This window comes from Oreochromis niloticus, linkage group LG4 (assembly GCF_001858045.2).
Source record: "Oreochromis niloticus isolate F11D_XX linkage group LG4, O_niloticus_UMD_NMBU, whole genome shotgun sequence".
In the NCBI taxonomy this organism is placed as follows: domain Eukaryota; kingdom Metazoa; phylum Chordata; class Actinopteri; order Cichliformes; family Cichlidae; genus Oreochromis; species Oreochromis niloticus.
Window position 1 is genome coordinate 19,173,571 of NC_031969.2, and position 27,862 is coordinate 19,201,432.

General features: G+C 40.1%; 1 protein-coding gene across 3 annotated transcripts; it reads left to right on the forward strand.

Annotated features, from left to right (window-relative positions):
• Window positions 1-775: 775 nt before the first annotated feature.
• On the forward strand, window positions 776-27,105 carry sdr42e2 (short chain dehydrogenase/reductase family 42E, member 2). Of its 3 annotated transcripts, none has more exons than XM_013264784.3 (13): window positions 776-925; window positions 3,550-3,680; window positions 14,903-15,341; window positions 15,986-16,081; window positions 17,355-17,412; window positions 18,825-18,943; window positions 19,128-19,203; window positions 20,486-20,568; window positions 21,166-21,303; window positions 21,409-21,474; window positions 21,606-21,669; window positions 21,795-21,868; window positions 26,299-27,105. In XM_013264784.3, exons 3-13 carry the CDS (start codon window positions 14,910-14,912, stop codon window positions 26,539-26,541), a joined length of 1,449 nt encoding a protein of 482 aa, XP_013120238.1. In that variant the 5' UTR covers window positions 776-925; window positions 3,550-3,680; window positions 14,903-14,909; the 3' UTR covers window positions 26,542-27,105. The 3 variants fall into 3 exon arrangements, with proteins under 3 accessions (XP_013120238.1, XP_013120239.1, XP_013120237.1); XM_013264785.3 differs by having other exon boundaries at window positions 3,553-3,680; XM_013264783.3 differs by lacking the exons at window positions 776-925; window positions 3,550-3,680 and adding an exon at window positions 10,355-10,449 and having other exon boundaries at window positions 26,299-27,104.
• The last annotated feature ends 757 nt before the right edge of the window (window positions 27,106-27,862 follow it).

Below are 27,862 nucleotides of genomic sequence, written 5' to 3' on the forward strand. Positions count from 1 at the left end.
GGCATCCTCAGTGGCAGTGATGACGAACTGAGGACAAAAGACTCAAACTCAATTGCAATAAATCCCATGAATCAGAACTGAATAATAAATATCAAACACAGCTGACAAGCTTTTTTTGGGGGAGCTTTTTTAATCCATGTTAATAAATGTGCAGCATCAGTTGAAACTGAACTCCCACACGATGTTCAGCAGTAAGCAGAACAGCGTGCGAGAGTTCAGTTCAGCTGCTTTTATTTAAAACTCTGTTTTCCTCCGATGTACCTTCCACTCAATTGAATGTGCAGCGACTTTTATTTTTATCATACAGGTAATATTATAATATATGAAAGTATTAAAAGTAAAAATTACTCAGGGACAATTTCAGATTAATGTTTCATGTTATTTTATTTGATGTAACTAATGAATGCCTGGATCTTTAAATACACATTGGAGTCGGTCTGTATGTGTAATAGCCTATGAGAGTCTTTAAATACTGTCAGGTGATCTCTTCTTCCTGATGAATTATTATCTTGCATATTTGTCACACTTACATTTTTCAGAGCAAATTAATTTTGATAACCTTGTAAATACTAAGAGAGAAAAGTTGTGTGAAAAAGTAGTTGCCCCCTAAACCTAAAGACTGGTTGTGCCACCCTTGACAGCAACAACTGCAACCAAGCATTTGCGATAATTACAAAGAGTCCCCAGATCATCACACAACCACTATCCATTAACTTGACTGTTAGCACGATGTTCTTTTAAAAACTGATAAACCAACTCTTGACAATACTCATCACTTCCGACACTGGATCACAGCCCAAGCTCTGTTGGATATCTGTTTCACCTGCCTGCCTCCCTGCCACAATTAAAGGATTCACAGAAAACACTCTCTCTGGACTCCCGGCTTCTGGACACTCACCCGGACTGCTTCGGTCCTGCAAAACCTGTAAGGCGCTCTAAGTTTGCTTACTCTGACTTATCTGACCGATCGCCACCCTCACTGACATTTATCTCTCTGTGTTTCAGTGCTACCGACCTTCACTGCACAAGCCATGATCATAGTTCATAGTTCATGTTTTTGTTCTTTAGGTTTATAGCTCATGTTGCCATCTCACAGGTCATAGCTCATGTTTTAAACCCTATTGTTCTCATTATAGTTCACTGTGCTAGTCTGTCATGTTTACATCATGTTCTGTAAATAAACCTCTGTTCACTTTTAAACCTTCGCCTCTGTTCTGTGTCTGCGTTTGGGTCCATTCACCTGGTTCCGGCCACCTCAGCAGTAACATAAACAGTAGGAGCATGAAGGAGAGTCTGCAGGTTGCAAACTCTTATGGCTCTGCAGACCGAACCTGCTGACCAGTTTATTGCTGCTGGGCCCCAGTGTTGATTTTCATGAGGGTATTAATGTTGCGTTATTGTAGATGAGTCATGCGCAAACTGTCTGTGGTTGTGGGACAATGGTCTGTACCACATAGGTGGGGGCTGTATTTGTGTGTGTGCGTGCACATCTGTTTGTCCCTCAGAATTTAAAAGCATCAAGTCTGGGTTAGAAGGAGGATGTCCCCAGAGGAGAAGGAACCTCTCTTTGCTTTCTGATCACCCTAAAGCTGGTCTGTTCCTGCAGCGTGCCTGCCAAAGAACCCTTGGGCAAAATGCAGGAGAATTAGACTTGTAGTAGAAAGTAGAGGTAGGTGATCAATCCAAATATCGATACTAGTGATACCAACGCTGGTATTGGTTTTGCATTGATACTAGCATGTTAGAACTGATTTTTGTGTCTGTCGTCTAAGTTCAGTGTGCAGCCCAAAGAATTGTGTTAAATAAATAATTATTTTGTAAATTAAAAAAGGTATACCTCCAACACGCACTATGAAAAATGTCTAAAAATTCGTTTGGGCTGCCATGTCTATTTTATGTATAGCCTAGAGCATATTTAAATAACAGAAGCTGGCCAAAAGTACTTTAGAGATGAGCACATTTATATTCCAGCTCTCACCAAAAAGTTTCAAACTAGATGAAAAGCTGAGGTTCAGGTCTGTGGCATTCATATATCCTCAGCTCTGTTAAGGTCCAGCAGCAGCATTTCATTCTGGTTGGGGTCTAGACTTTGGGCAATTTAGGTCAAGTATTTGGTGTTGGTCTCACATATGACTCCAGAATACTTTGGCATACAAAGGATGTCATAGTAGACTCAGTGAGTGCATCGTGCTTAGCTTCTGTGGATGAAAAAAACCCATGAATCATCATCCCTCCATTATCATGCTTTTCATCTGATATGAGGTGTGTGTGCCGACATGCTATGTTTGATTTTCACCACACATTGTGCCGGGTATTATAGCCAACCTTCTCCACTTTGGCCTCCTCTGTCTAAAGGACATTATTCCAGAAGTCTTGTGGTTTGTTCAGAAGCAATTTTGCAAAACAAAGTCAGACTGATGGACAGTAACAATTGTTTCTCTGAAATCATTGTTGATGTCTTTAATTTTTGGCTTTGTGTTAATGCACAAGTGAACACTCCCCGCTGATAATCAGTTAATCAGGTGCATTTGATTAGCAGCTCCTAGAAGCTCCTAGCTGCTACTTAGACTCTTAATTCCTATGCAAACAGTAAGGGTGGACTTAGTTTTTCACACTATTCTTGCATTTTGGCTTATTTTTGTTAAATATAAAACGGCATTGTGTAATATATCATGTTGTTGTTCATCTGAAGTTGTATTAACTAACTTCAAGACCTGCCAAGTACCAGATGATTTTATTTATTAGGTCTGAAACCACTCAGTACACTTTCTGTGAATTTCTGTGTGGCGTTTGGATGTTCTCCCCATGCCTGGGTGAGTTCTTTCGGGTACACTGGGTTCGAAGGTTGGTGAGATATTCACTAAAACCTAAATATGAATGGACAAGTGGCGCTGGGGAGATTACCCTGTCAGTGCATCATGGCTGAATTGCACCCCCCCCCACCCTTTTCTCTTAATGTTAGAGATTTCCTCTTCCTTACTCACCTTTTCTCCTTCTACTCTTTTTCTCCCTCCCTCAACTTCCCTCTAATTATTTTCTCTCCCTCCAGCAGAACACCACATACTGATGTAGACTGGCTCATGCTGTGACTCTAGAGGCAGGCTACATGATTAGACCTGTGATTTGTGTCACAAACAATACTCACTAAATACACATACAGAAAATATTGTTTGCAGCAAGTGGATATAAATGATTAATGTACCCCTGATTTCAACAGAGCTGAGGGGAAAAGACTTTAGCATCTCTTCAGATTCATTTGAGACTACAGAAGAACTCCAGCACATGAGATCTTTGGGCTCTTGTTGTTTTTCAGTGAGTCTGTGTGTGCACTAGATAACTGTGCAGATGCCAGTGTGTTATGGAGCAGAGATCAGAGCTGAGGCAGACTGATGGGCTCTGTCAGGGACGACTGGAGGACGTTGCAGTCACTGCGATAGCACAAGAGATGAAGCTAATCCCGTTTGCCCCCTCCTTGTCTTTCTTGCCGTTGAAATGCACGTGCATTCTTGTTCCGCTCATCTTTATTTATGTTTATGTCTCCTTTCTAAGCAGAAGACAGATACAGAGTTTCTGCAGGAGAGGCCCTTTGCTTCTATCCTCTCACTGTCCTTCGCCTGGAGCCATCAGGTGCATCAGGACAGCTGCTCGGCTGATTGGGCTCTGAAGCGGTGGACCGAAAGGTAACTTGCCAAATATCGATTCCTTTCAAGCTTCTGACCTCTAAAAGAACGGCCTTAGAGTAAAATCTGCTTGTCAGATTATGCTGTGATGTGGCCTGTGCTGCTGTTCAGCCTTTCTGTGTGGGGGTTTAAAAAAAAACACGAACTCTGAATACTAGAAATAGGCTGGACTAGTCAGCTGCAGACAAATTTATCCTTAAATACAGCATTTTTGTTTAACCTGTCCCAGTCATTATATTCTCTGTTTCAAAGCTGTTAGGAGGTGATTTTTAGTATTTGCTCTTTTTGGTGCGAACTGAAGCGGTTCCTGGAAAAAGAAAACACAGATATTTGCTCCTCCCCTCCCATTTTATCTGTCCTTGAAGTAGCAGCACTGCCCTCATCTCTGTCCCAAGCCTCCAGCTTCATCCTCTAAAGAATTATGTGCGTCTGTCACTTTCTCATTTTCCTTGTCCTTTATCTCTACGTCCAAAAGGCTCCGAAATCAGTCAGCTATATAATTGTACCTACATTGTTGTTAACATTTTCATTAGCTGTGATACACACTAAGAAAACCCATATATATAAATTCCAACACAAATACTAAAAAAATGAAATGAAATAAAATGCATATGTATATATATCAGTAAAAGCTTTTTGTTCATAAACTTTAGGGTTTTTTTTGCAGTTTTATGGTTAAATCTGTTTTTTTGTTTTTTGTTTTACTGGATTGTATTTCTAGCCACACTCTGCTTTATGCTCCATTTGCTGTATATTCAGCACACCCGTATTGGCCACTTTATTAAATACAGCTGCCAACTGCTTGTTAACGCAAATATCTGATGTAGACCTGCAGACGTGGTCAAGAAACCTACTGAAAGTAGTCAGTTGTTGCAACTAAGATGTGCAGAAGAGCATCTCTGAATGCACAGCACGTCAAATCTTGAGTAGCAGAAGACCACACTCGGTGCATCTCCTTTCAGCTAAGAAAAGAAAACTGATGCTACAATTCACACATGCTCACCAAAATTGGACAGAAGAAGGTTGGAAGATGTTGATCGGCTTGATTAGTCTTGATTTCTTTCTTAGAGAAAGTCAGAAAAAAACATGAACGCATGGATTTATCCTGCCTCGTATCAACAGTTTAGACGGCCTGTAGTGTATTAGTGTGGGGGATAGCTTCTTGGCATGCTTTGAGACCCATAGTATCAAATGAGCATGGTCTAAACCCTAGAGCCTGAACACCTGAGTGTTGTTGCTGACCATGTCCATCCCTTCATGACCACAGTGTGCCGATCTTCTGATGTCTGCTTCCTGCAGTGTAATTTCAAACTGCTTTCTCAAACATGCCAACAACTTGACTGTACTCAAATGTCCTCTACAGTTACCAGATCTCAATCACCTTATATGGTGACACAAGAAATTCCAATCATGAATGTGCAGCTGATAAATCTGCAGCAACTGTGTGATGCTGTCATGTTGATATGGTAAAAAATCTCTAAAGAAGTGGCCAGTGAGCGTGTACACATGAAGCAGAAGTTTGATATCCGAGTTGGTTTTGTTTCTCATGTTAAATGAATATACTAGACCTGCTTGGTAATTTAACCACCCAGGTGTCTTCTTAATAAAAACAAATGATTTCACTTGATTGTTTTCCTTCTGTTTTTGAGTCTCTGATGATTTGCAAAAAAGTACTAAATTCCTTAGAGTAATCTATTTAACTCAATGGTCCCCCAAAACCCAAACATCCTCATCATCATCCTCATGAAAAAGTCCAGCTTTCTCAGGTTGAGTGGATTTTGATTCAGGTTTCACGTGATCACGTGATCCAAGTACAAACCCATGCAGCCCATCCAGGCAGAAGCAGTGAGTGCTCCTGGAAAAGCTCACAATTAGACCTCAGGGGCATTTTTCTTCTCGAGAAGTATTTTAAAAGTCACAAATGAATTTTAGTCATCACAGCGAAAGAAAAAATAGCGCACAGGTCTGAACAGCCACTGGTACATGATTGCTCTCGCTCTCTTTTCATACAGTATAACTGCAGTGGTTTCAGTTAAATGCAGTTCTAAGAAAAACATTAAAGCTATTCTTATATTCTGAGTATGCTTTAGAAAATGTGTTGTGATTTCTGACCCCACTGACAAGAATTTGTCTGGTGGTTGATGGTAGTTTTCTTCCTATATGTTGAAGGATGCGCGGGGGTCACCGAGGCACACTCCCCTCACCCTCTCTGTCCTCTCTCTTCTCCTATGCCAGTGCAGTCAGCCATTACTCTGCACTCTACCTCTCTTTATTAAACTTGGAGGTCACATAAGGAAACCGCCAAAACTTTTTTTATTGATTGATTTTAATTAGTGACTTCTATAGCATTTCTGCATTCTGTCTCCTGCTGATCAGTGTGTGTGTGTTTGTGTGTGTTTAAGTTAATGACCAGAGTAGATAAAAATAACCAGACTCCCACAGTTTCTACCACCCTCCGGTGTTGGAATGCTAATTGCAGCAGAGAAACACAGATTTCCTCTTTTAGCCCAGCTTGCAGCTTGAATCTCGATCCGCCACTTTGATCCAGATTCAAATATTCCAACACCTATTGGACTCTTATGAGCTCCGGTACGCTAAAATGAGACACAGCCTCTGTGAAGTCACCCACAACTTTTTGGCCAGCATCATCTCAGTGTATCTATTAGCAACTGTGACATTAATTGGAGCATGTACTTTATGTGGTTATCAGAAAAAGGGAACTATGAACTCAGACGAATAAAGAACGAGCATGTGTCGCATCTGACTGAGAAAACAGGGACACTCATAAAGTAGATATTTGTCGTTCTCACAGGCAAAATAAATGAATCTGACTGAGAAACAGGAACACCAAAACCGATATGGTGGCGGCTCACAGAGCAGGGCTGCCCTAAAGCACATCATGCTTTATTGTGCTTTTGTGACTGTATTCATTTACAAAATGTCCATAATGTGTGTTCAGTAAGACCCGAAATTAGCCATTGACATCAGTGTTTAATGATGTCATAGATCAAGGGTGACTAAAGATATGATTGTACTTCTTTGTACTTCTTCTTTCTACTGCCAAGATCTAAAATATACAGCTAAATAAATGTGATTTCCAAAATCTTTGCTTTACATAGTTTAGCAGCATCATTATTACATCAATAAATATCTAAAAAGCTTATTTAAAGTAAGATGTGCCCACAATATAGAAAACACAAGGATAGTTATTTTGTTGGCTTTGTTTTTAAGGTTTAGGTTAAACTGTCTACAAAATGAACACAATTCCACTGTTGGGATTAGAAAACTCTACAGATGGTTGTGCAGGAAAATCCCAATAGATCAGCAGTTTCTTAAATATTCAGACTAGCAAGCACCGTAATTGGCTGATTATATAATTGTATTAACAAGCATTTGAACAGGTGTAGCTAATATAGGCTGGTGAGTGTGTATTCATCTTTTATATAGTCTACCGACTCTTCTTCTTTTTTCCATTACGTTTTTGGTCTTCACAGGATTATTGCTTAATAGGTCTAGCTGCAAAACTAATCTCATTGCTATTGACTGTAGTTGTACTTTGCTTTAATGCAGATTTGTAAATGTTACCAGCCTAACACTGAGCTGTAAACATGCTGAAGTAATGTGATAATGTTTGCATTTAGCTTTAAAGTGCAGTGTCTTAGTTCAGCTCCACAGAGTGGCCGCATGTGCTGAGACTCCTGCTTTCTTCCGCGTCCGTGATCCTCCTGTTCACGATCCCAAACGCTGCTTCCCGACTCTCTAACCTCTCCACCGTGCGCAGCTTCCTTTCTCCCAGCGCCCCACTTTCCATCACACAAGTCATTGAGGGAGGTTATGCATAAAGTCACGCTAATTGATTTGGCTTAAAATCCTCTCGGTGCACTCTCCGTTCAAACAGCTTTTTCTCCCATGTGACCTCACAGCTCCTGTTTTCTAAAATGAGCATGAAATGAAAGGATTATAAAGGCTTTTTTGAAATAATAACCTTCACTTAAGGCTTTTAACAAGGATATTAAATCGCTGCTCTATTGTCTAGTAGATTGTGGGCATCATTATATGGTGGTGTGTTATTGTCTGTCACATTGTAAAAGTGCAAACGTTTTCTGCATTTCTTTGGAAAGAGAAAATGCTCTGATTTTGCCTTTGATACTTATCTCTTTAGTATTTTAGCTGTCACTCGCGAGCTCCTGCAATATATACTCCTGTGCAGCCTGACAGGTTGGGTTTCAGCATGTCGCTGAATAACAAAGGATGGCTCCTTTACCTCAGAAAACCTTCCACCCACATGACACAGTAGCTCCATCATCCAGCGGTCATATAGCTCTTCCTAAAGAGAGCTGCTGTCAGAGACCTGCTTCACGTGCTTCTTGCTCTAAATTTATCACTTCAGCTATTTGAATCTTATTCATTATAAATCACTGCTGATGTTTTCACGGAAGTCCTGTTGAACAAGAACATCATTGTGTTTTTTTGTTTTTTAAATCAATACCCAAGAAGTAAACACATCACCCATACACCGACCTCTGCCCACGTGGTCACTTCTTTTTCTACAGCAAACAGGAGAAACTGGTTTGGCATCAGATCGTCTTCTCACAGAGTGACTTTAAGTATTCTCACTCAGTATCAAGTGGACCTAAAAAGAACAAGAAACCTCTTTGGCCTTTAAGGCTCTGTATGTATTTATAAGCTGTTGTCTGGCGCCCCCTGCTGTTTGAGAAAACCTGTACTTTTCGGCTTGTGGCCTTCATCAGGGTCATAGTGAAACATTGTAGAAAATTGCTTAAATACAAGACGGGAAACGGAAACAAATTCAAATTAACCAATCAAAACTTCATAGATAGATCAGCTGACATATAATAGGTAGGTATTGGTTAATTGGTTAAGTCACGCCCAAGTAAATACTGGACTAGATCATTAATGATGAGGACGGGGGGAGGAGACATAATGCCCACTGATAAAATTAGGATAAAAACATAAAAAGGTTCAGTTCACAAAAACTCATTGATAGAGAAATCCTCATTCATACCTCTGGGGTGCAGACTCTTAAAGCGGAATATCCAAAATGCTTCTCTTTTTTTCCGGATAAAATTAATATTACCACCTCTTTGGTTTAGTTTAATGGCTTCAATACCTAGAAAAAATAATGGTGAATTTGGATGTTTATCATTGAAGTGTCTTGCAACAGGGCTGGTTAGATCATTCCTCTTGATCGAACTTCTGTGTTCGTTAATTCGATCTTTCAGAGGGCGGGATGTTTCTCCTATATATATTTTATTGCATGGGCACTGTATCATGTAGATTACATTTTTAGTTCTGCATGTGATAAAGGCCTTTATGGCAATGGTTTTGTCACCTATAGGGTCTTTGAATGATTTAACATTTTTGGTGTATTGACAATTAATGCATGCCCCACACTTGAAATTACCTTGTAGGTCATGGGTTATCAGGGTTTTATCTGGAGTATTAGGGTCCTGGCAAGCTCTAACAAGCCTATCTTTAATATTCCTTCCTCTCCTATAGGTTATCATTGGTGGTTCTTTAAAGGTACCTAATAAGTTTGGGTCATTTTGAAGGATATGCCAATGTTTTAAAATTATTTCTTTAATTGTTCTGGTTTTTGGTGTAAAGGTTGTAAAGGCCACAAGCCGAAATGCGTTGGTCAATTATTAAAGTTGTTCATCTTCCCTCAAGTGTTGCTGGAGTTCCTGCATTGTGAATTCTTTCATCCTCTCCATGCACCTTGGAAGTAGGTGAAGTTGTGCCAGAAATTTTTGCTGAGAAAACCTGTACGCCTGTTGATGTTTTCTGGTGGATCGGGAGAGCCATCCTTTCCAAAACAAGTGCATTTGAGTAATATGTGCAAGCACTTTAACTAACAGCTGTTTCAGCTTCCCCCAAACCACCTAGAGCATCACCAGCACACATTTACTTTTCATTCATTTTTATCTCTTCTTGGTGTCACAGGAGGATTCCGCATGTAGGCTGTGTTGCATAATTTCACTCAGAGTCATGTTGAATCCCGAGTTAAACCAGCAACCTGCTTTTTAAATGGACAAACATCCAGTCACATCTCTTAAGAGTCACATTCACACACTCTCCAGTTTCTTGTTGGGTGAGAAAAAGCAGAGATTAGCACGCTGCTGGTTATCTTTGCTCGATTTCTAATCTAATTTATGCTAGCTAGCCTTTAGCTTTTTTACATATTCATGAAGGTGTCTTGTTCACTTCTTACAAGGTGTCCAATCTACAAACATCCCAGCTTCACCAGTCATGATTTCACTTCATGACTGATGACATAACTGTTTGCCTGTTTTGATGTCATTAAAGCTAAAGTAGAGTTAGATATATACCAGAAAAATATTTTTATTAGTAGCTGTCCAAGAGGGAATTTGTCTAATCTTTATGCACACACACACACACAAACACAGACAAACCTTTTGTCCATACATACACACTTTCTCAAACGCACCTTTAACAGTCCACTGTGGACAAGCTTTATTATGACATTTTGAACTCTTAAATCTTAAGATTACAGTTGATTTACATTTGAATTACACTGTCACTTGCAGATTTGACATATCTCCTTCTACTTTACATCCTACCGCGGTCCCTCCACTCGCTGCACTGGAACTTTAATGAGCTCCTCATCCTATTTCCAGTCCTCGCCGTGAACTTCACCTCAGCGGAGAGCTCGGCAAGGTTGCAGACATGAGAGGTCTGTCCGTACCTCGGCGCTCCTTCCCCTCACTGCGGCAGCAGGTCAGACAAGGTGAAGGCTCCCTGCCGACTGTGATTCATGGCTGTGCTGGACAGACTTTAATGAGAGTAACTCAAGCCTTTTTATATCACAGAGAGTGCTGAAATAGCAAATGAGCAGCTGGGGAAAGACAACATGGTCTTCGTGTTGTATGGCTCGCTTTATGGTAGTGGTTACATTTGTTTCGGTTTTTTAATAGTTAATAGTCACAATAAATCAAAGATTTATGTAACTGCAACTGGACTTCTTTGGTTCACGAAGAGCAGTTATGAAGGTCACCGTGAATGACCGCATGTAATGATTCACACCTTTATGCACCCCAGAGCGACAGGGCGCAAGACCATTGGGGATAAAATATCTGGGACTCCTCATCAGATTTTATAACTTCATCCTTTTAGATGAAAGTTCAAAACCCCCAAAAATAAAAATAAAAATGCTGATGACGATGAGGTTGTGCCTTAAACATGTATTCCTCTTAACGGCCAGCAGTGGTGGAGGCTGCAGAAGTCCAGCTCTGTAGAAGTCAAAGGGAAAATGGCCCTCTGCTTCTATGGTCTGTGACCTCAGTAAAAACATTCCTGATGACTTTATGGTTTCAATCGATATTTTCAAGCTTTCTTGAATACAGCATGCTGTTTATTTAGGAAATTATAAAACAGGGCAGGCGTTAGGACAGGTCGGATGTTCCTGAGCGTCACAATGCTGAGGTCAAGGCTTTGAAAACAGAACTTATATATTACTCAGTTCTTTTCATATGCAGCTTATTCACTAGTCTTTAATGGATAATATATGTATAATAAGAATAATAAAGGCCACAACCGACTCCTTCACTCACTTCAACCACTAACAACTGTAGATACCTGCTACCCTCAGGCCGCTGTAGCTGGTACCTCACCTACACCTGAGGGTAGCAGTCGCCTTCATTTGAACTGTTGTTGGATGACATGCATTGTGGAGGTGCTAAAAAAGAATCATTAGCAGGTCTAGTTTGCTGATGACACCACATTACTCACTGTTACCTGGATGTCAAACAAAAGGCATGGCCTCTGTCCAGAGGTCTTTTTTTTAATGGCTTTTGTTACGCATCTATACCTGCATGTAAATAAATAAATAAATAAATAACTAAGTTAATTTTAAAAATGGGTCCATGCTTCTACAAAATCATACAAAAAGCACCACAATCCTTTTAGTTTGTCTCCAAATTGGCCCGACACCAGACAGCTCCACTCGTCTCGGCAGCTGCTTGAGACTTAAATAAATGAATAAATTAGTTAACTTTAGAAAATGTGTGCATGCTTCTACAAACAGATACAAAAAACACAGTCGAAACTCCAGTTGACCAAAATGAGGTCTGAATTAAATCAGCACATAATGCACTCTTCTTTAAAAGGCAAAGTAAGTGCACCACAATGCTTTTTACTGCAGCTTGTCTCCAAATGGCTCTGATATGAGACAGCTTCAGTCATTCGGCAGCTGCTTAAGACTCCTCCTCCCCACCTCTTTAATTACGTTCAGTGCATTCAACTTCCAGCTCAGGTTTGGCAGTCTGTCGGCTGTCTGCTAAATAAGAAATGAGCTCTCTATTTCTGTCCTCTCCAAAAGCACAGGGCGAGGAGTGAGTGTTTTACCTGACCGGTTATCATGTTTGAGCTGTCATTCGATGCCTGACCCCACATTTTCTCTTTCCCTTGTTTCAATGAAAATATTTTCTATTATTTTCTCATAACAATCTGACTCACATAAGTAAACTCACAAAGTGTTTGAATGCTTTACGTTCACTGTAATTACATTTTTATGGTTTTTGTGAGTTGTACCTGTTATTTTAAACACTTAAAACACATTTATTCACTAACACTCAAAAATGTATTTGTTCAGACGTTATTGTGCAGCAGAAACTGAGGAACTTATGAACATTCTTCCACTGACGAATAACATTCATAACAAAATTGCTGCCAAATGTCAGCTTGAGGAATTTCTTTAAAAAACCATAGGCATTCACTACTTTTATTTATTTATTCATTCATTCATTTGGTACCTTGTCCTAAATCCTTCCAAGTCTCTTTAATGTTGTCTTATGAAAAACCATAAGTTTATATCAGCCAGTGAGTCTAAAACATGTACAAATAAATTCACAGTACCTTTTATGACTCCTAGTCTTTATAATTAAGGAAATTTCTGATTGTGGGGATACAACACTAAATACTGGTTTAACCTTCCAAGTAAAGAACTGTTGGCAAAGGTCATTTGCTGATATGTAAAGCAGGTGCCCCTGCTCACCATGTACTAGAAACAACTCCTTGCATTTATCAAGAGATAAGACTTTCCCTTTTCTTTTTGTCCTTGATGTTTATGCAGACTGCTGACTTACCGCTGCAATGAGGGCAGGATGAGCAAACGCTCACCAGAAAATACACTTCCTGGCCACTTTCTTAGGTACACCTTGATAGGATGGACCACTTCTGCCTTCCTTACTCTCTTAATTCTGCATGGCACAAATTAAAAGGTGCTTGAAACATCATCAAAGGTTTTAATCCTTGTTGACATGATAGCATCACACAGTTGCTGCAGACTTATCCATGCTGTGAATCTCCTGTTCCATTGCATTCCAAATGTTATCCTGCTGGAAGCAGGCATCAGAAGATGGGCACAGTGAAATCTGATGTAAATTACCCAAAGAATTTTCTGGCTTACTTTCTATGAGTGCCATCTCTCTCTTTCATAATGTCTCTTTTTTGGGAAAACACTGGTTCATCTTGTGCTCTATCAGATGTTATTTCTTTTACTTTACTCGGGCTGCTCACAAATGCCCTGGAGCCTGTTTGCAAGTAAAGGAGGCATCAAGAACACAGTTAGCAGTTACTTTTTTGGTTAAGTATTTGTTGATCCTCATTGCCTCTACTATCAGTTACCCTACCAGAGCTGTATGGACAAAGTGTGGGTAAGTGGCTGTAGCTCAGGAGGTAGAACAGGGCATCTGCTAATTGGAAGCTTGGTAGTTGAATCTGTGGCTGCTGAAATCTGCATGTCAAATATCCTGGAACCCAAGTTGCTCTCCATGTGTGAATGGACAAGACAGAAGGTGACCCTGGAGCTTTTAGATCATGAGGGGGAATTAATTTTCCCAAGGGCCACATTAGAAACCACAGTTTTTTTAGTTTTTGTTTTGGAGGACTTGCCAAGAAGACTAAATAATTTCAGCTCAGCAGTAACATTTAATTTGATCTCTCTCAGACCGAAGACCTACTTATGGTTCATTTAAAAGTAGAGTGGGGGGCAGAGCCTTCAGCTCCCAGTGGATTCGGGAGACAGACACCTCTCTACTTTTATGAGAAAGCTTTAAAGGGCTTCCCATGATGCACTTTGTATTTCTTCATCATTCACTTCTTTTCATTCTCCTTGTGTGTATAGCCACTCTGCATTTAATCATTAGTTATTATTAAGCTCTGCATCCAAATCCCCGCCAGAGGTGTTCCTCACAATTAATTATAATGATTAAAATAATAAAAATGATGTTTTTTGCAATCTATAAGTGAAAATGTTGGGTTATTATATTAAAACTTTCTATTTGTAACTAATTTAAGTGTTACGTTTTTTGCGTGTGTGCGGCAAAAACAAACGTCCGTACATGAAAAACCGAAATGAGGTGCTTGCTCGTCCATCCGGTGCTTCTAGAAACGTGATTCTCGATGCCGCGGGTCTGCGCACTGCCTGCGCTCTGCCTGCAGACATTACGGTAGCAGATGTAAAGTGCAGGTGTGTGACAGGTGAAAAAGTTGACGCATCGAGAGGGCCCGACGGCGAGGTATAGACTGTATTATTGCATGAATCCACCAGCACGGGTACGGATGTGCGAGGAGGACAGGAGCAATCCGGTGAGTAGATGTGACATATAGAGATGACTCTCAGGAAGGTTTTTTTTTTTTAATTAAAGAGTGCACGTCATCGCTGTCGGACCTGCGTTTATTCATAGATTAGGCTCGTTTATTTTAGTGAAAAACACGTGATATTCTGCCTAATTTGGCGAAATATGATGGGTTCGTTACTGTCAGGCCAAAAACAAATAAAAAAATACATATACACGCATACAGTAAAATTATATATCATGAATTCTTCTTTCAGAATACCCCCACCCCCTTAAATATCCGTATGTTATATGCAGTTTATAAAACATAACGATATTTTTATGAGTGAAATGTTTGACCAGTTGTCATCTCTGACATCTTCTTTATCAAAACTCAACAAAGAGAAAAAAGTGGTGTTCAGGAGCACTGAGCTCTATTTTAAATAACCACTTGTGAAAGACTCTGAAGTGGTACAGCCATCCAAACTTGAATGATGTGAAAACAAAGGGATTATAAATGACAGGACACTGTCAGAAAGTTAAGATAAATACTCATTACCGGTCAGTTTTTAATGATTCTGAAACAGTGAATATGCATTTTATTCCTCTTTAAAATTCCATCAGAGCATCCATGGAGCTGTGCAGTCCCAGCATGACTGAAAGCGGAGGCTCTCTGTGCCAGGTGAAGCAGCTTCCCTGCCAAAGCGTCTCCATTTGTCGCCTGCAGACCAACGGGCACCATGGGCACAACATCACCCACCTCGCTCAGCAGCCGTGGGTCATCCATCCAGCCCCGGCGGTCGCCTCCGGCCCCTCTGTGGCTGTGAGAAACAGAGTAAACACAGCCACCGCTGCTACCTGCAGCAGCCCCGACTGTGTGGCCTCCAGACTGGGAGAGGAAAAGTGCAGAGGTGTCCCAAAGGGGAAAGTGGTGGTGACGGGAGGAGGAGGATACTTTGGTTTCAGGCTTGGGAGACAACTGGCAAATGAAGGGTTTTCAGTGATCCTTCTGGACTTGAATAAGCCTCCCTGTGATATTCCCGATGGAGCGACGTTCTATCAGGTATGCCTTTACTCTGTTTACCCCTCTTCTCCACACATTCCTAACAGCTTTGCCCTGAAGAACACTTAATACTATACTGCAATGTAACAGTACAGGACACCTATTGTTTGATAACATCTTATAACACATGTCAGGTCTCTACATGGTGATGAAAAGCCATTTGAAGTCCAGGTCTGAAGCCTGTCTTATGTCACCCATAGCACAGGTTTGGGTTAAGGTATGGTTTGTTTCCACCTAACTGACACGACTTCGTGTGGAGACGGGGAAATGAATTCTAGTATTTCCTCGTGTCAGCGTGCCTCTTCGGTCCGTATGCGTCTTGGCTGGAAACAGACACGGGTGATTGATCTGTCTCGGCGCACCAGCTGCTGCCTGGGTCAAAGAGGGTGGAGGCATGATTCGGCTTTCACCTGCACTCCTCTTGGCACACTTACCTTAATTATAACTGTCCTTTCAGGCGTTAGATATTGACCATTTTACATGAAAAGCCCGAGCACTGGGTGTTAATGTTTTGCTGTTGTACATTTCAAGCAAATCAACAGTACAAGCCTACCTTCATCCTCCCAGAAGAATCTGATTAGGCATCTTTTATGTCCTCAGAGTTATAACTAATTATCTGATTGTCTTGTTCTACTTTCTTATAGAGTGACATTCGAGATTATTCTTCCCTGTATAAAGTATGTGAAGGGGTTGACTGCATGTTCCACACGGCGTCTTATGGCATGTCTGGCCCAGAGCAGGTGACTTCATGCCTTCCTCTGTGTTTTTTTCCAACAGCCAGTCATTCAAACAAAAGTCACGTTTCATTTATTAAACCTCCTGTGGAGGAACAGCCCTGTTTGGCATGTCACGCTTTCTGTTCAAACCATGAACACATGACAGGCTGACCTGCACGACTGGTTGTTTTTCCATGCTCTCTTCATGCAAATCATAGCAGCTGCTTAAGGCTACTAGCAGCAGGAAAAATAGCACCTCAAGGTTCATCCTCCGACTAAATACAGAAAGTCAATATTTTAAAAACACATGTAACACCTGTTGTAAGTTTTAGCTGTGTAAGTCAAAAAGTGTTAAAAAGTATTTATTAAGTATGCACAAATAAATGTGTCCAGTGTTGCATTTTACACACAAGCTATATAATTTTTATTTTCTATTTTTCTTTTACATTATCTAATATCATACATCACTGTTTTGGTGTGTACCCCGCCTTTCAGGAGGGGGTGTCAGTGACAGGCTCCAGCCTACTGCTGCCCAAAAGCTGGACAAGTGCTTAAAAAATGTGTGGATATCCTCAATAGTTCATACCCTTATAAAGGATTCTAGCTCTGTGCAATAGCTATGAAATGAAGTGCCTGTTATACACAAGATAACTATCAAGTCCTTAAAAGAAATGAGACTATATTTTGCTTTCCATAAGTTAAAATGTTGGTTTATTTTCTCAAATAATAACCTAATAACACAGAATTTTGTTTTGTTTTTTTGGTTAATCTTGAGTTATTTTCTTGGCATTTCAAGTCAGTAAGTAACCCTAATCCTAACTTCAAGTTATTCACTTGAAATTTTAATAACAAATCCAAATTTTGACTTATGGATGTCTTTTTTTTTTTTTTTTTTTTTAGTATGGATGTATACAAATACGAAGTTCATCTTTAGTCTCCATAGCCTTGGATTCCAAATCCAAATAGTCAGTGAGGAAAACAAAAAAATTGCCATCACATGGACACATTTGTTTGCTGCAGACTTGTATACTTGTATACTACTCTTCTGTTGTACTTCACTCAAAATCAAATTTAATTTTTCCTATTTTTGTGCCTATTTTTACTCTATGTAATGCTATTTGGCTTCTATCTGCTCTCAAAGTTGATTTTCATTCAAATCTAATATTTTGATGAGAGCCTAAGTGAGATGGATGTAAAGTCATTACCGTGCAGTGGTGGAAACAAGGGCTGTATTATCTACAGAAGAGAAAAGATGTAGTGAGGAGTAACAGCCTTCCTCTTTGTCTCTGGCTTTTAGTTGAGGAAAGAGCAGGTGGAGTCCGTCAACATTGGTGGAACCAATAACATCATAAATGGTAAGAAAATTGTTGCAGACAGAAAAGAAAGTTGTTGCCTCTCAGCTTCACACACATCTCAGTAACAAAGTAACAAACATTACCAACAACCTCCCAATGGCAGATGACTCCGGTTCTCTCACCATCCTCATCATCAATCCAAGTGCAGCCTTTGATACGATTTCTCACACTATCCTTCTGAAAAGACTTGCATCCATTGGTACTAGTCATACACCCTTGCCTGGTTCACCTCATATCTGTCGGATAGCACTCAGGTCATTCAAGTTAAATCTCACTCTTCAAGTTCATTTTCTGTTTCTGCTGGTGTACCCCAGGGTTCAGTACTGGGGCCTCTTTTATTCCTTATTTACATGCTTCCACTTGATCACTTATATCAAAAATATAATATTAACCATCACTGTTACGCAGATGAGACTGAGCTGTATGTTTCTTCCAAACCCAATTTCACCCTTCCACTCATCTCCCTTTGTGACTGCCTCATGAAGGTTAAATCTCATTCACCTCCAATATTTTTAAACTCAAGAGTAATAAAACTGAAGTTCTACTCGCCTGCACAGCTTCCACATTAACCAAATCCCACAAGTTTTCCATTAATGTTGACAACTCCTCCATCCTTCCCTCCCCTCAGGTTAAGAGTCTGGACGTCATCCCCGACAGCACTTTGCCGTTTCAGTCTCATATTAATCACATCACCCAGTTCGCCTGTTTCCACTTACGTAACATCAATCGTCTCCGTCCGTTCCTCACCTCCCATGCTGTTGCTATCCTTGTCCCTGCTTTGATTGATTATTGTAATTCTCTTCTCTTTGATCTTCCCAACAAGTCCCTTTACAAATTACAAATTCTTCAGAATTCTGCAGCCCAGATCATAACTCGCACACCCTTCAGAGAGCACATCACCTCTGTTCTTCAACAGCTTCACTAGCTGCCCATATATTGTAGAATCACTTTCAAAATATTGCTTTTCAATTTCAAATGTATCCATATCCTGGCTCCTCCCTACTTGCATTATTTACTTAGGTCTTCATCCGCCACTCACCTTTTTATTCCCTCTCCCCATCTCACTACAATGGAGAACAGAGGTTTCAGCTGCTCTGCTCCCTGACTTTGGAATTCCTTTCCTCCTGATATCAGGAATACTGGCTTGCTTCCTTTATTCAAGTCTAACCCCATTTGTTTTTACTGCCTTACTCTCTTTAAACATTGAATCCAATTGTTTTCTAATACTGCGTTTTTATTATCCTTTTTACTCTTTTATGGTTTGTTTGGGGACCTTGAGTTTTTAGAAAGGTGCCTAGAGAGTGACATTTTATAAATGGATGCACACCTGCATAAAACATTGTGGCATATTGAGCATTATGTCAGCATTCATAGATTTGACTCTTTTTGCTGTGATCCTCTGTCTCATACAGTGTGTAAGGAGAGGAGTATCCCCAGACTGGTGTACACCAGCACCATCAACGTGGTGTTTGCAGGGAAACCGATTGTGGATGGTGATGAGGCTTCGGTGCCATATGTGCCCCTTGATGCCGTGAGTGCTACTTAAAATAACTGCATTCTCACCACCCTAACGGTAACAAACCACATCACTAATGTTCCAGCAAAACCTTTGTCACACCAATAATAGCTCTGCGATTCTACTAAATACATGTTTGCCAGCAATTTTCTGCACTTTAGGGGGACATAATAAGGTGGTATTTATGTTTCTGTTGCAGCATATTGACCACTACTCCAGAACTAAAGCGATTGCGGAGCAGATGGTCATCGCAGCCAACGGGGGCTCCCTGAAAGGTTGTGAAATTGATCGCTGTGCCTAATCGTTGAATTACATGGGAAAGGGCACATTGAGAGAAAATTGCAACCAGGCTTTTGCTTTTTGTGTTTAAAAAAACCAAAAAAACAACAAAAATGTGTGTTTGAAAGAGTGAGAGAAAATAGACAGAGGCAACAGTTTCCATGGAGACTCGGTGTGCAATTCGATCATACAACAGTGATTGTGCTTTAAACTCGGCACTGGCCAGAACAGTCTCATTATAGTGCAGCAGTCACTTGACATTGATGTCTTAAACACACATGTAAAGTATATATTTGAGTGTATATAATGGCTCATTTTCTCATACAGTATTGTTGCTTTTTACACTGTGATTTTTAAAGCCTTTCCTACCCTGCTTTAGCGAAACCTGCATGCCAACAGTGACCACCAACATGCAATTAAGCTTAAAAGCATGCAACTGTCACATTATCTACTGCAGCTGGTCATGTGTTTGTGTGCGTAATAATAATAATAATAATAATAATAATAATAATAATAATAATAATACTAACAGGATGCCTGTACTGATGTCAGGAACAACTTAAAAGTCACTGAGATGCTAAGACTGGGTCTGCAAACATTAAAAATAATGAATCGCTGAGATTGGAAAATAAGTGTTGAATCCTTATTAATGAGAAGAGAGAGAGAAAAAACCCCTCTGCCCTCCAGCCTACTCCATTCCTAATACTGGCAATCAGTTGTTGTTTCTCCATGCTCCCCTTTTAATTGTTTTCTTTCCATTCACCTGCCACAGCTTCCCACTGGTTCTGCTGGAGGTTTATTCTTGTTAAATGGGAGTTTTTATCCCACTCTTACCATGTCCTGGCTTAAATTCGAGGGGAAGTAGGTTCTTTATAATGCAAAATTCCTTTAATTGGCATGATATAAATACACTGAACTCAAATGTATCTTGCAGAAGTTTTCTTCTTCTTTGCTTCTTCCTTATTATTATTATTATTATTGTTGTTGTTGTTGTTGTTGTTGTTGTTATTTGCCTTAAACATGTGTTAATTAATCATACAACATATAAAACTATCTTGATACATTATAAGGATCATATAAATAGATATAAATAAGCACAAGTCTTAATGCAGCCCTTTTCCTTGTTTCTGAGTATTTTAAGTACTTGTAACATTGGTATTTTAATGCATGTACTTAGTCCACTACTGCTAGAGGAGAAAAAAAAATCCCAATTAGATTTTAATAAAGAAAAAGCTTTAAAATATTTATGAAGTGACATTTTGATCTTCCTTTATGAAGGTGGAGGCCTGCTGCGCACTTGCATCCTGCGGCCCTGTGGCATCTACGGACCAGAGGAGAGAAGACACCTACACAGAGTGATGGTAGGGGACTAAAGCGAGCATGTCTTATGGTGTTGATGAATTACTTCTGTGCTGCTACTGGGAAAAAATGTTCATCTCACAGCGTCTGAAGCCTCACTGGCAGAATTATTCCTGTCTGAAGAGTTTGCATTATTGATGGAGCTCTTCTAGCATCCAGTTACAGATGCCTTTTCTTCCAGTGTCTCCTCTGCGAGGCGGCAGTCGGCACAGTCTGGTGAAGGGCTGCAAGGATTACATTATGTTCTGGGTTTACTACCGGCCAAGTGGTCATAAGGGTTGACTTTTAATGTTCTGTCGGTTGCTTTTCTCTTTAACCGCTAGTCTGGAATTGATGTGAAATAAAATGTATAATATTATTAGTCTGTATACATGTGGACTTAAGTATTAGCAAACCCAGAGTTAGTAAAACTGACAGTGAAACACTGGGTTGAACATAAGGTTTTTGCATCAGACCGGTTTTGACCTTTTTTGCAACTCTTCTCCCAGCTTTTGTGCAGATATCACCATCCAAAATGTTATTTTGACACATTTTTGGGTTTAGTGTCCATGTTTAAATCAAGAACATGATCCAAGACGAGCTTTTTGTCCCCCGCTCAGATGAACGTGGAGCGTCGGTTGTTCAGTTTCCGGTTTGGTGACCCCCGGGCTCAAATGAACTGGGTGCACATAGATAACCTGGTGCTGGCCCACAGGCAGGCGGCTGAGGCCCTCACGCTGAAGAGGAGCTGTGTCGCTGTGAGTCCACCTCAGAAAATTTAAACAGTAAACATGATGAGTTCCTCTGCTCCGGCCTCACAGCTGCTTTGGTCATTTTTAACATGTTAAATGTTCTTTCTGCAGAGTGGACAGGCCTATTTTATTAACGATGGCGTTTCGGTCAATCTGTTTGAATGGTTGATGCCTTTGGTGAGTTGATGCCTCCGTCTGTCAGCAGACTTAATGAAAAAGCTAAAACCAGCGATTTCCGTTACCTGAAGAGTAACTCTGATTCTGATAGCTACTTTTACCTCTGTTTTGAATTCAACTTTCTGCTGCAGTTTGAGAAGCTGGGCTACAGCCAGCCGTTGATAAATCTGCCGGTTTCACTTGTCTATTCAGCAGGTAGCTCTTCTCTCTTTCACTTTCACCATAGTCGAGTGAAAGTTTGGTGAGCTGCTGCTAACTCGGTGTGTGTGTGTGTGTGTGTGTGTGTTTGTGTATATGTGTGTTTTTCTTCCTATATCAAGCCATCCTGGTGGAATATCTGCATGTGGTTCTTAGACCGGTGATAACGGTGCCGCTCCTTTTCACCAGAAGTGAGGTAATTATTCAGCTTTCTTCCTCTATAAAGGGTAACTCTAATTCTGAAAGTTATTTTTAACTCAGCAAACTCAAGATGTCACTCTATACTGCAGAATGTTACAGCACCAGTACATATATATCTACCTTGGAGATGAAGTTACCTGCTGTCTGATGAGAACATTCATGTTTAAGTCTCTCCAACGACAGAGACTGACTACATTAGTATTTTCCGATCAGCCCCCCCAGTCCTCCCCCCTCCCTCATCTGATACTATCTCTTGCACATGAATTATGAAAAACTAAAGTGAGCCCTTTTTTAAATTCAGCAGGTAAACAAACAGTTGACTTTTAATTCTGTCTTTGTATCTGTGATGGTTTTGCATACATTTACTTGACTCAGAAAACTATACAATTAAAGGAGCAGCTGGCAGTACAACACGTCTTAGGGCGCCTCCGTCACGGCCTGTGAGGTCCTCATGAATGTGTGATGAGACAGAAACCAAAGCTGAGCACCATGGGCCTGCATGCGCAGCTCTCTCTCTCAGGCAGCTGCTGGCCGTGGGGATCAGTGGTTGCCCTGTGAATAAAACATAAACTGCTGTGGGTCAGACGAGGAAGTTTGAGGTGAAGTTTACAGGAAGTGACATCACTGCAGAGGCAGTTGCTATGGCTGTGCCACCTCTCGGCCGGTCTCAAATGATCCCAGCAACCCTCAGGTTGAGGCATGGTCTGATGCGCAGAGGAGATTTTCCTCTTCCAGGTCTGTGAAGGCACATAGGAAGACAGAATTTCAAATGTTGAATCAATCTGTTGTAAGGAGCAACTAAGCATCTGGTTTTATTTTTATATCTTATATAGAATTTCAAATGAAGTGCCTGGAAGTAAATATTTTAAATTTTTGCCAACAGAAATGAACTGTTTGGTAAAAAGGAAAACAGACAATGCATGAGGCCGAGAAGTTTTACTGCTCAAAAAATAAATAAATAAATAAAATACAAAGTCTAAAAAGTTACACAAATCCAAAGAGCACAAGAAACTGAGAGAAAAGCAGGCAGATGGGCAAAAAATATTCTGGTGCAGGATGTGAAGGACAACTGAAATTTTAAATAAAACAGGGAATAATCAAAAGGCAGAACATGGAGACACAGAAACTTACAATGAAACATGTATAAAGAATTTTAAACTAACACCACAGCAGGAAACCATCTTAACAAGAATCCGAAACATGACAAAAACTAAACAGGAACCACAACCGAAGTCACACTTTAAATCTAAAGCTCAACATCACCACAGCTGTAAGAGCTCAAAGCAGGAATCCAAAACTCAATCTGCAAAATGTTAAAATCAGAAATAGAATTGAAAAGATTAACTAGGAATTCAAAACCCCAAAACATCACAAAACTACAAAACCATGATGAAACAGTATAATTATTTTTGGCGTTAATGGTCTCTCTTTGCAAAAATGCACATTTTAATATTAAAGAACAATTTTATAATTTATCACGAGCTATGTTCTGGACCCACTGGCATCACAAAAAGTCACGAGTCATTTCTTTATATTCTGCTTCCAGGGCGTCAAACTTTCTTGTAATTCTGTGAAGTGGTCTTGAACAGTAGCTGTCCAGGCTTCCTGAAAGTCTTTCAAAGTTTTTCTTTGACATTGGCTCCTTTTTCACTTATTTTAAAACCAGTGCTTTATCTTGTATTGTCATTGACCAATGAATCATTCAAGCATGAAAAAGGCTGCTAAGTCAAGGCAGCACCGGTGTTGTGTCTACACATAAAAGACAATTTTGACATGCCATCTTAAGGCACTTTGTTTCTAGCAGGCTGTTGCAACCATGTCAAGTAATTTCCCCCCACTTTTTTAGCTGAATTTAAAAAATGCCAAAGATAACACGGTTTGATTGCCATATTTTCTTTTATGGACAAAGTGATTCCCACGAAGCTATATGCTGAAAACTCCCCCCCCCCCTAGAAGCTGAGCAGCTGCATTTCAAAGCACATGTAGAAGAAAAAGAGTGACTTTTCATCTACCAGAAGGATATTTGTACTTTGTAAGATGTGTCTTTAGCCCAGAGAAAACAAATGCATGGGTCACTTTTCAGCTACATTTGAATATAGTCTCTGTCCTGGAGTGGTGCCTGTGGCAGTGAGTTACTCCTGGAAGACAAGATGTGCTCCATGTGAAACAATCAAGGAAAAATTGAAGGCTTTTTGAAATGCACAGGGAAAAATACTGTATATAGCCAGGATAACTGTCAGGTATAACAGGATAATCAGGATTCAGCAGTTTGGTATTAATGTGTGGATACACCACAGATGTGAATGAGTTATCCAGGAAAACTCCAAAGACCTAAAAGGTGTGTACTGACTGAAATCATAAAAGAAAATGTGACTCATGGATGGAAAAAAGAAAAGGGACAGTAGGAACTCTTTTTTTGTCTCACCGGTGTCTGTTTGAACTCTTCTGTCAGTCTGTGTTCACATGCCGAAACCTTAGACTCAGAGGAAAGAAGACACAGTAACTGGAGGCATCCGTCAGTCACAGGTTATCACAATGTAAAACTAAGTTTGCCAAACTGAGGCTAATGTGAGCCATTAACCTGACAGAATGACCTTTAACTTGGACGACTCTGATCGTATTAAAAAATACAAAAAACAACAAAAAAAAGAAGCTATAAATCAAGTAGATTTGGCATGGACATGTCCCCACCAATATCCAGCGATTATTGAATTGTCCCCACCAATAATTACTCTTTGAGTAAAGAAAAACAAACCTGATAGAAAGAAAAAAAAACGATCTGTCAACGTCTCATTCACCCAGCGGTGCAGAAAGAGTTACATTACGTTCTCTACTGGAGTCCTACCTCATGTGACAAATATGGCCAATGTGATTGGCTGTGCCTTTCAGGGCGCTCTGTTTAGTTTTAGCAGCGGCAAGCCTGCGCTGCAAGGACCTGCAAGGAGGAGAGGAGGATGGCAGCAAAAAGGAAGAACCTGGATATAAGAAAATATTTTTCAAAGAAACCTGTAAGTCACTTAAAGCCAAGTTAACTCATAAAATGTGTCCGTCATAATAACGTTACAGGCTATGGTAGGCTTTGGCCCACATCAGTCTAAAATTGTATGTAACCATGAATAACGTGTTTTGGAAACTAACTGCACAACATGCAGCACTATTAGTTATCCTAGTCTCCCAGAGTAGCATTTCTAATTTTGATTGAAAGTGTCAGAGAAAACGGCAGCCTCGAGCCAGCCAGGATATTAGTTTATAAAGGCTGTTAAAATTATATGTCTAACGTTAAAATGTTGGTGACATAATAATTTCATCGTAATGGTACTGACATATTCATAGGGTTCATTTTTGAGACAAAATATCACGAGGTGGTCATGATTTTGCAAATATTCCACCTTGTAGTGCAGTTTGCACAAATTGTTCTAAAAATGCACTCACACTACAAACATTAATGATGAGTGACAGAAACACTGAAGCAGCTACACATTTTATTCTTATTGTCATGTATGTCCTATTTGTCAGGTGACAGAAGAACCAACACAAAGCTCAGAGAGTAATGGTGACACAAGATCACAGGTGAAATTGGATGATGACCTGGTGGTTCATTACTGTATTTGAAGCACATGTGTGACTTCATGTATTTGGAATGTCTCACTGTTATTTATCAGGTGACAGAGGCAGCTCTGCCATGTTGTAGCTCAGACAGAGGTGAAGAGGCGAGGTCACAGGTGACTGACTGATGATTTGGTGCTATAGATTAACGAGAGGAGCAGGCATGTGTTTGGCTCCTTCACATAGTGGCCATTGAGTTGTTGTATGGCACACCAGTAGTCCATGTCTGTTGCTGTAACAGTAGTTCATGTTTAGAATAAAAAATCCCAGCTCACTGAGTTGATCGGGGCAATAGTGCCTAAAATGTTGCATAATTTTGCTGAGAGATCTTTTACTTTGTGGTAATCTTAGATGAGTAGTTTTATGGACAAAAACCACCAGGTCATTCAGTGTTCCCTTAGTGCTAATGTATCAGAGATGTTGCTGTACTATAACTGAAGTAATGTTGTTAAGTCCTTAAAGTCATATTCTTTTATTGTCATGACTGTATTTGAAACTTTTTTTTGTATGATACCTGATTTATATGGAATATGGCTGAAGTAAACTAAAGTCTAAATTACTTAGTCATTTGTTTAATAGTAATTTAACATTATATAATTCACATATAAAACTATGAATTGTAATTTTAAATGGTTTAAAAGCATGTAGAATAGCATATATAGGCAAGTATATTTCTCCTTTTTTTTAATCAAGAAGCAAAGACAAAAAGGAAAAAAAAAAGAAACAGGCCAGGGTTCGGTGGTTGAATCATCCGTCCCCACCAATGCCAAAAACCAAATCTACGCCCTTGCTATAAATGCCTCATCTCTTCCGTTGCAGGTCAGGAACATCGCAGTGAGCCACACCTTTAAAATTGACAAGGCCCGCCGAGATCTAGGCTACAGCCCGAAGCCCTACTCCCTCGCAGACTCTGTGGAGCAATACCTGAAGTCTCGACCGCCTCGCAACACCTCGTCGCTTTTCAGCCTGTCCCGGACCTCCCGGCGGCGCCTTTTTCTGCTGCTCCTGATGGGTTTTAGCGTGGTGATACTCATGCTATGTTGCGTAATTTGTCAGAACTAAACACATTCCTTCACTGATGCTCCGCTGCACTGCAAGCCATCTCAGGCATTGCAGTTTCAGATGAGAGACTCTGCTTTTACACAGCTTCTGTTAACTGATTACAGTGTGACAATGTAAGTGGTGACTGACTGATAATAATAATGCACCAGACCCACCTGAACGTGCTCCAAAAATACGTCTCCAGAATGTCAGGCTATGCAATTTCTGTGTTTCCCCTTTTCAAAAAAAGCCGCTGTTTTTATGTTTAGACCTCAGTGTGTGTCTGAGTGTAATGTGAGTCTAGCAGGCGGCTGAAAAGTATTATGTATTATGTGAATGTTATTGACATCTCTGGAGTTTGACTTTATTGTTGATTATTTTAAAGCAAACATTTAACTTTATATCACAAAAAGAAAATGATCTGAACTGCAGGTCATTGTATTTAAAGCATGCTTCCAATTTGTATCATAAAGACTTGTGATTTAATAGAGTTCAGTTATTATTGTAGCTGCAAATTTTGTACACTTTTAGAAATAAAAGCATCTAGAAAAATGCAGAGACCATATTTACATATACTGCATTTGTGCAAAAGTCTTGAGTCACCCTTAATTTCTTTGGTTCAAAGACATTCTTGTAATCTTTTGCAGTGGTTATGAGCATTTTTTTTTCAGGCTTTCTGAAGGTTTTTCAAACTTTTTACTTGCATGTTAGCTGGTTTTGCACTTATTTTTCAGTCCTTGTACCTGACCACATTCACTGGCTTATGAATCATTCAAGCATAAAAAAGGCAGCTAACTCAAGAGACGAACGAGTGTTGTGTGAACACATAACAGACAGTATTAAATTGTAGCAGCCTGTCATACAAAAAAACATCATTTGTTCACATATCTTTTGCTGAATCTATTTAAAATGGCCAAGATAACACTATCTGACCGTCATAAAATAGAATTTGTGGACGAACAAGTTGATTCCTGAAGAGCTATTAGTGAAAAACCTGCCATATCGCAGCATGCAGTGCGGTCAGTCTTTAAGGAAATATGAGTAAAGTGGTCAAGTGGAGGACGAAAGAAGTGGGAGGCCTAAAAGAATATGTTCAGCAGATCAACTGTATCTGAAAGTCTGCAAAGATCTGACAAAGGACCCGAGAGACGCATTTAATCTTCAGCTGCTATCAACTGTTCACTGAAGCCTCATCGAAAGTGGTCTTAGTGGAAGGATGGCTGTCAAAAAGCCATTCTACAGAAACGGGGACAAAAGACTGAGGGACGGATATCCAAACTATCGGGATCAGTGTTGGTTGAAAGCGCAACATTGTCATGTTTGAAGCTGCCACATGGGGGAG

Excerpts from the sequence above, each read along its gene's own strand:
- sdr42e2 (XM_013264784.3), top strand. The coding sequence starts at position 14,910 with ATGGAGCTGTGCAGTCCCAGCATGACTGAAAGCGGAGGCTCTCTGTGC. Across the intron at positions 21,304-21,408 it reads TGAAGAGGAGCTGTGTCGCT|AGTGGACAGGCCTATTTTAT; the intron begins GTGAGTCCACCT and ends TTCTTTCTGCAG. Across the intron at positions 21,475-21,605 it reads TTGAATGGTTGATGCCTTTG|TTTGAGAAGCTGGGCTACAG; the intron begins GTGAGTTGATGC and ends TTTCTGCTGCAG.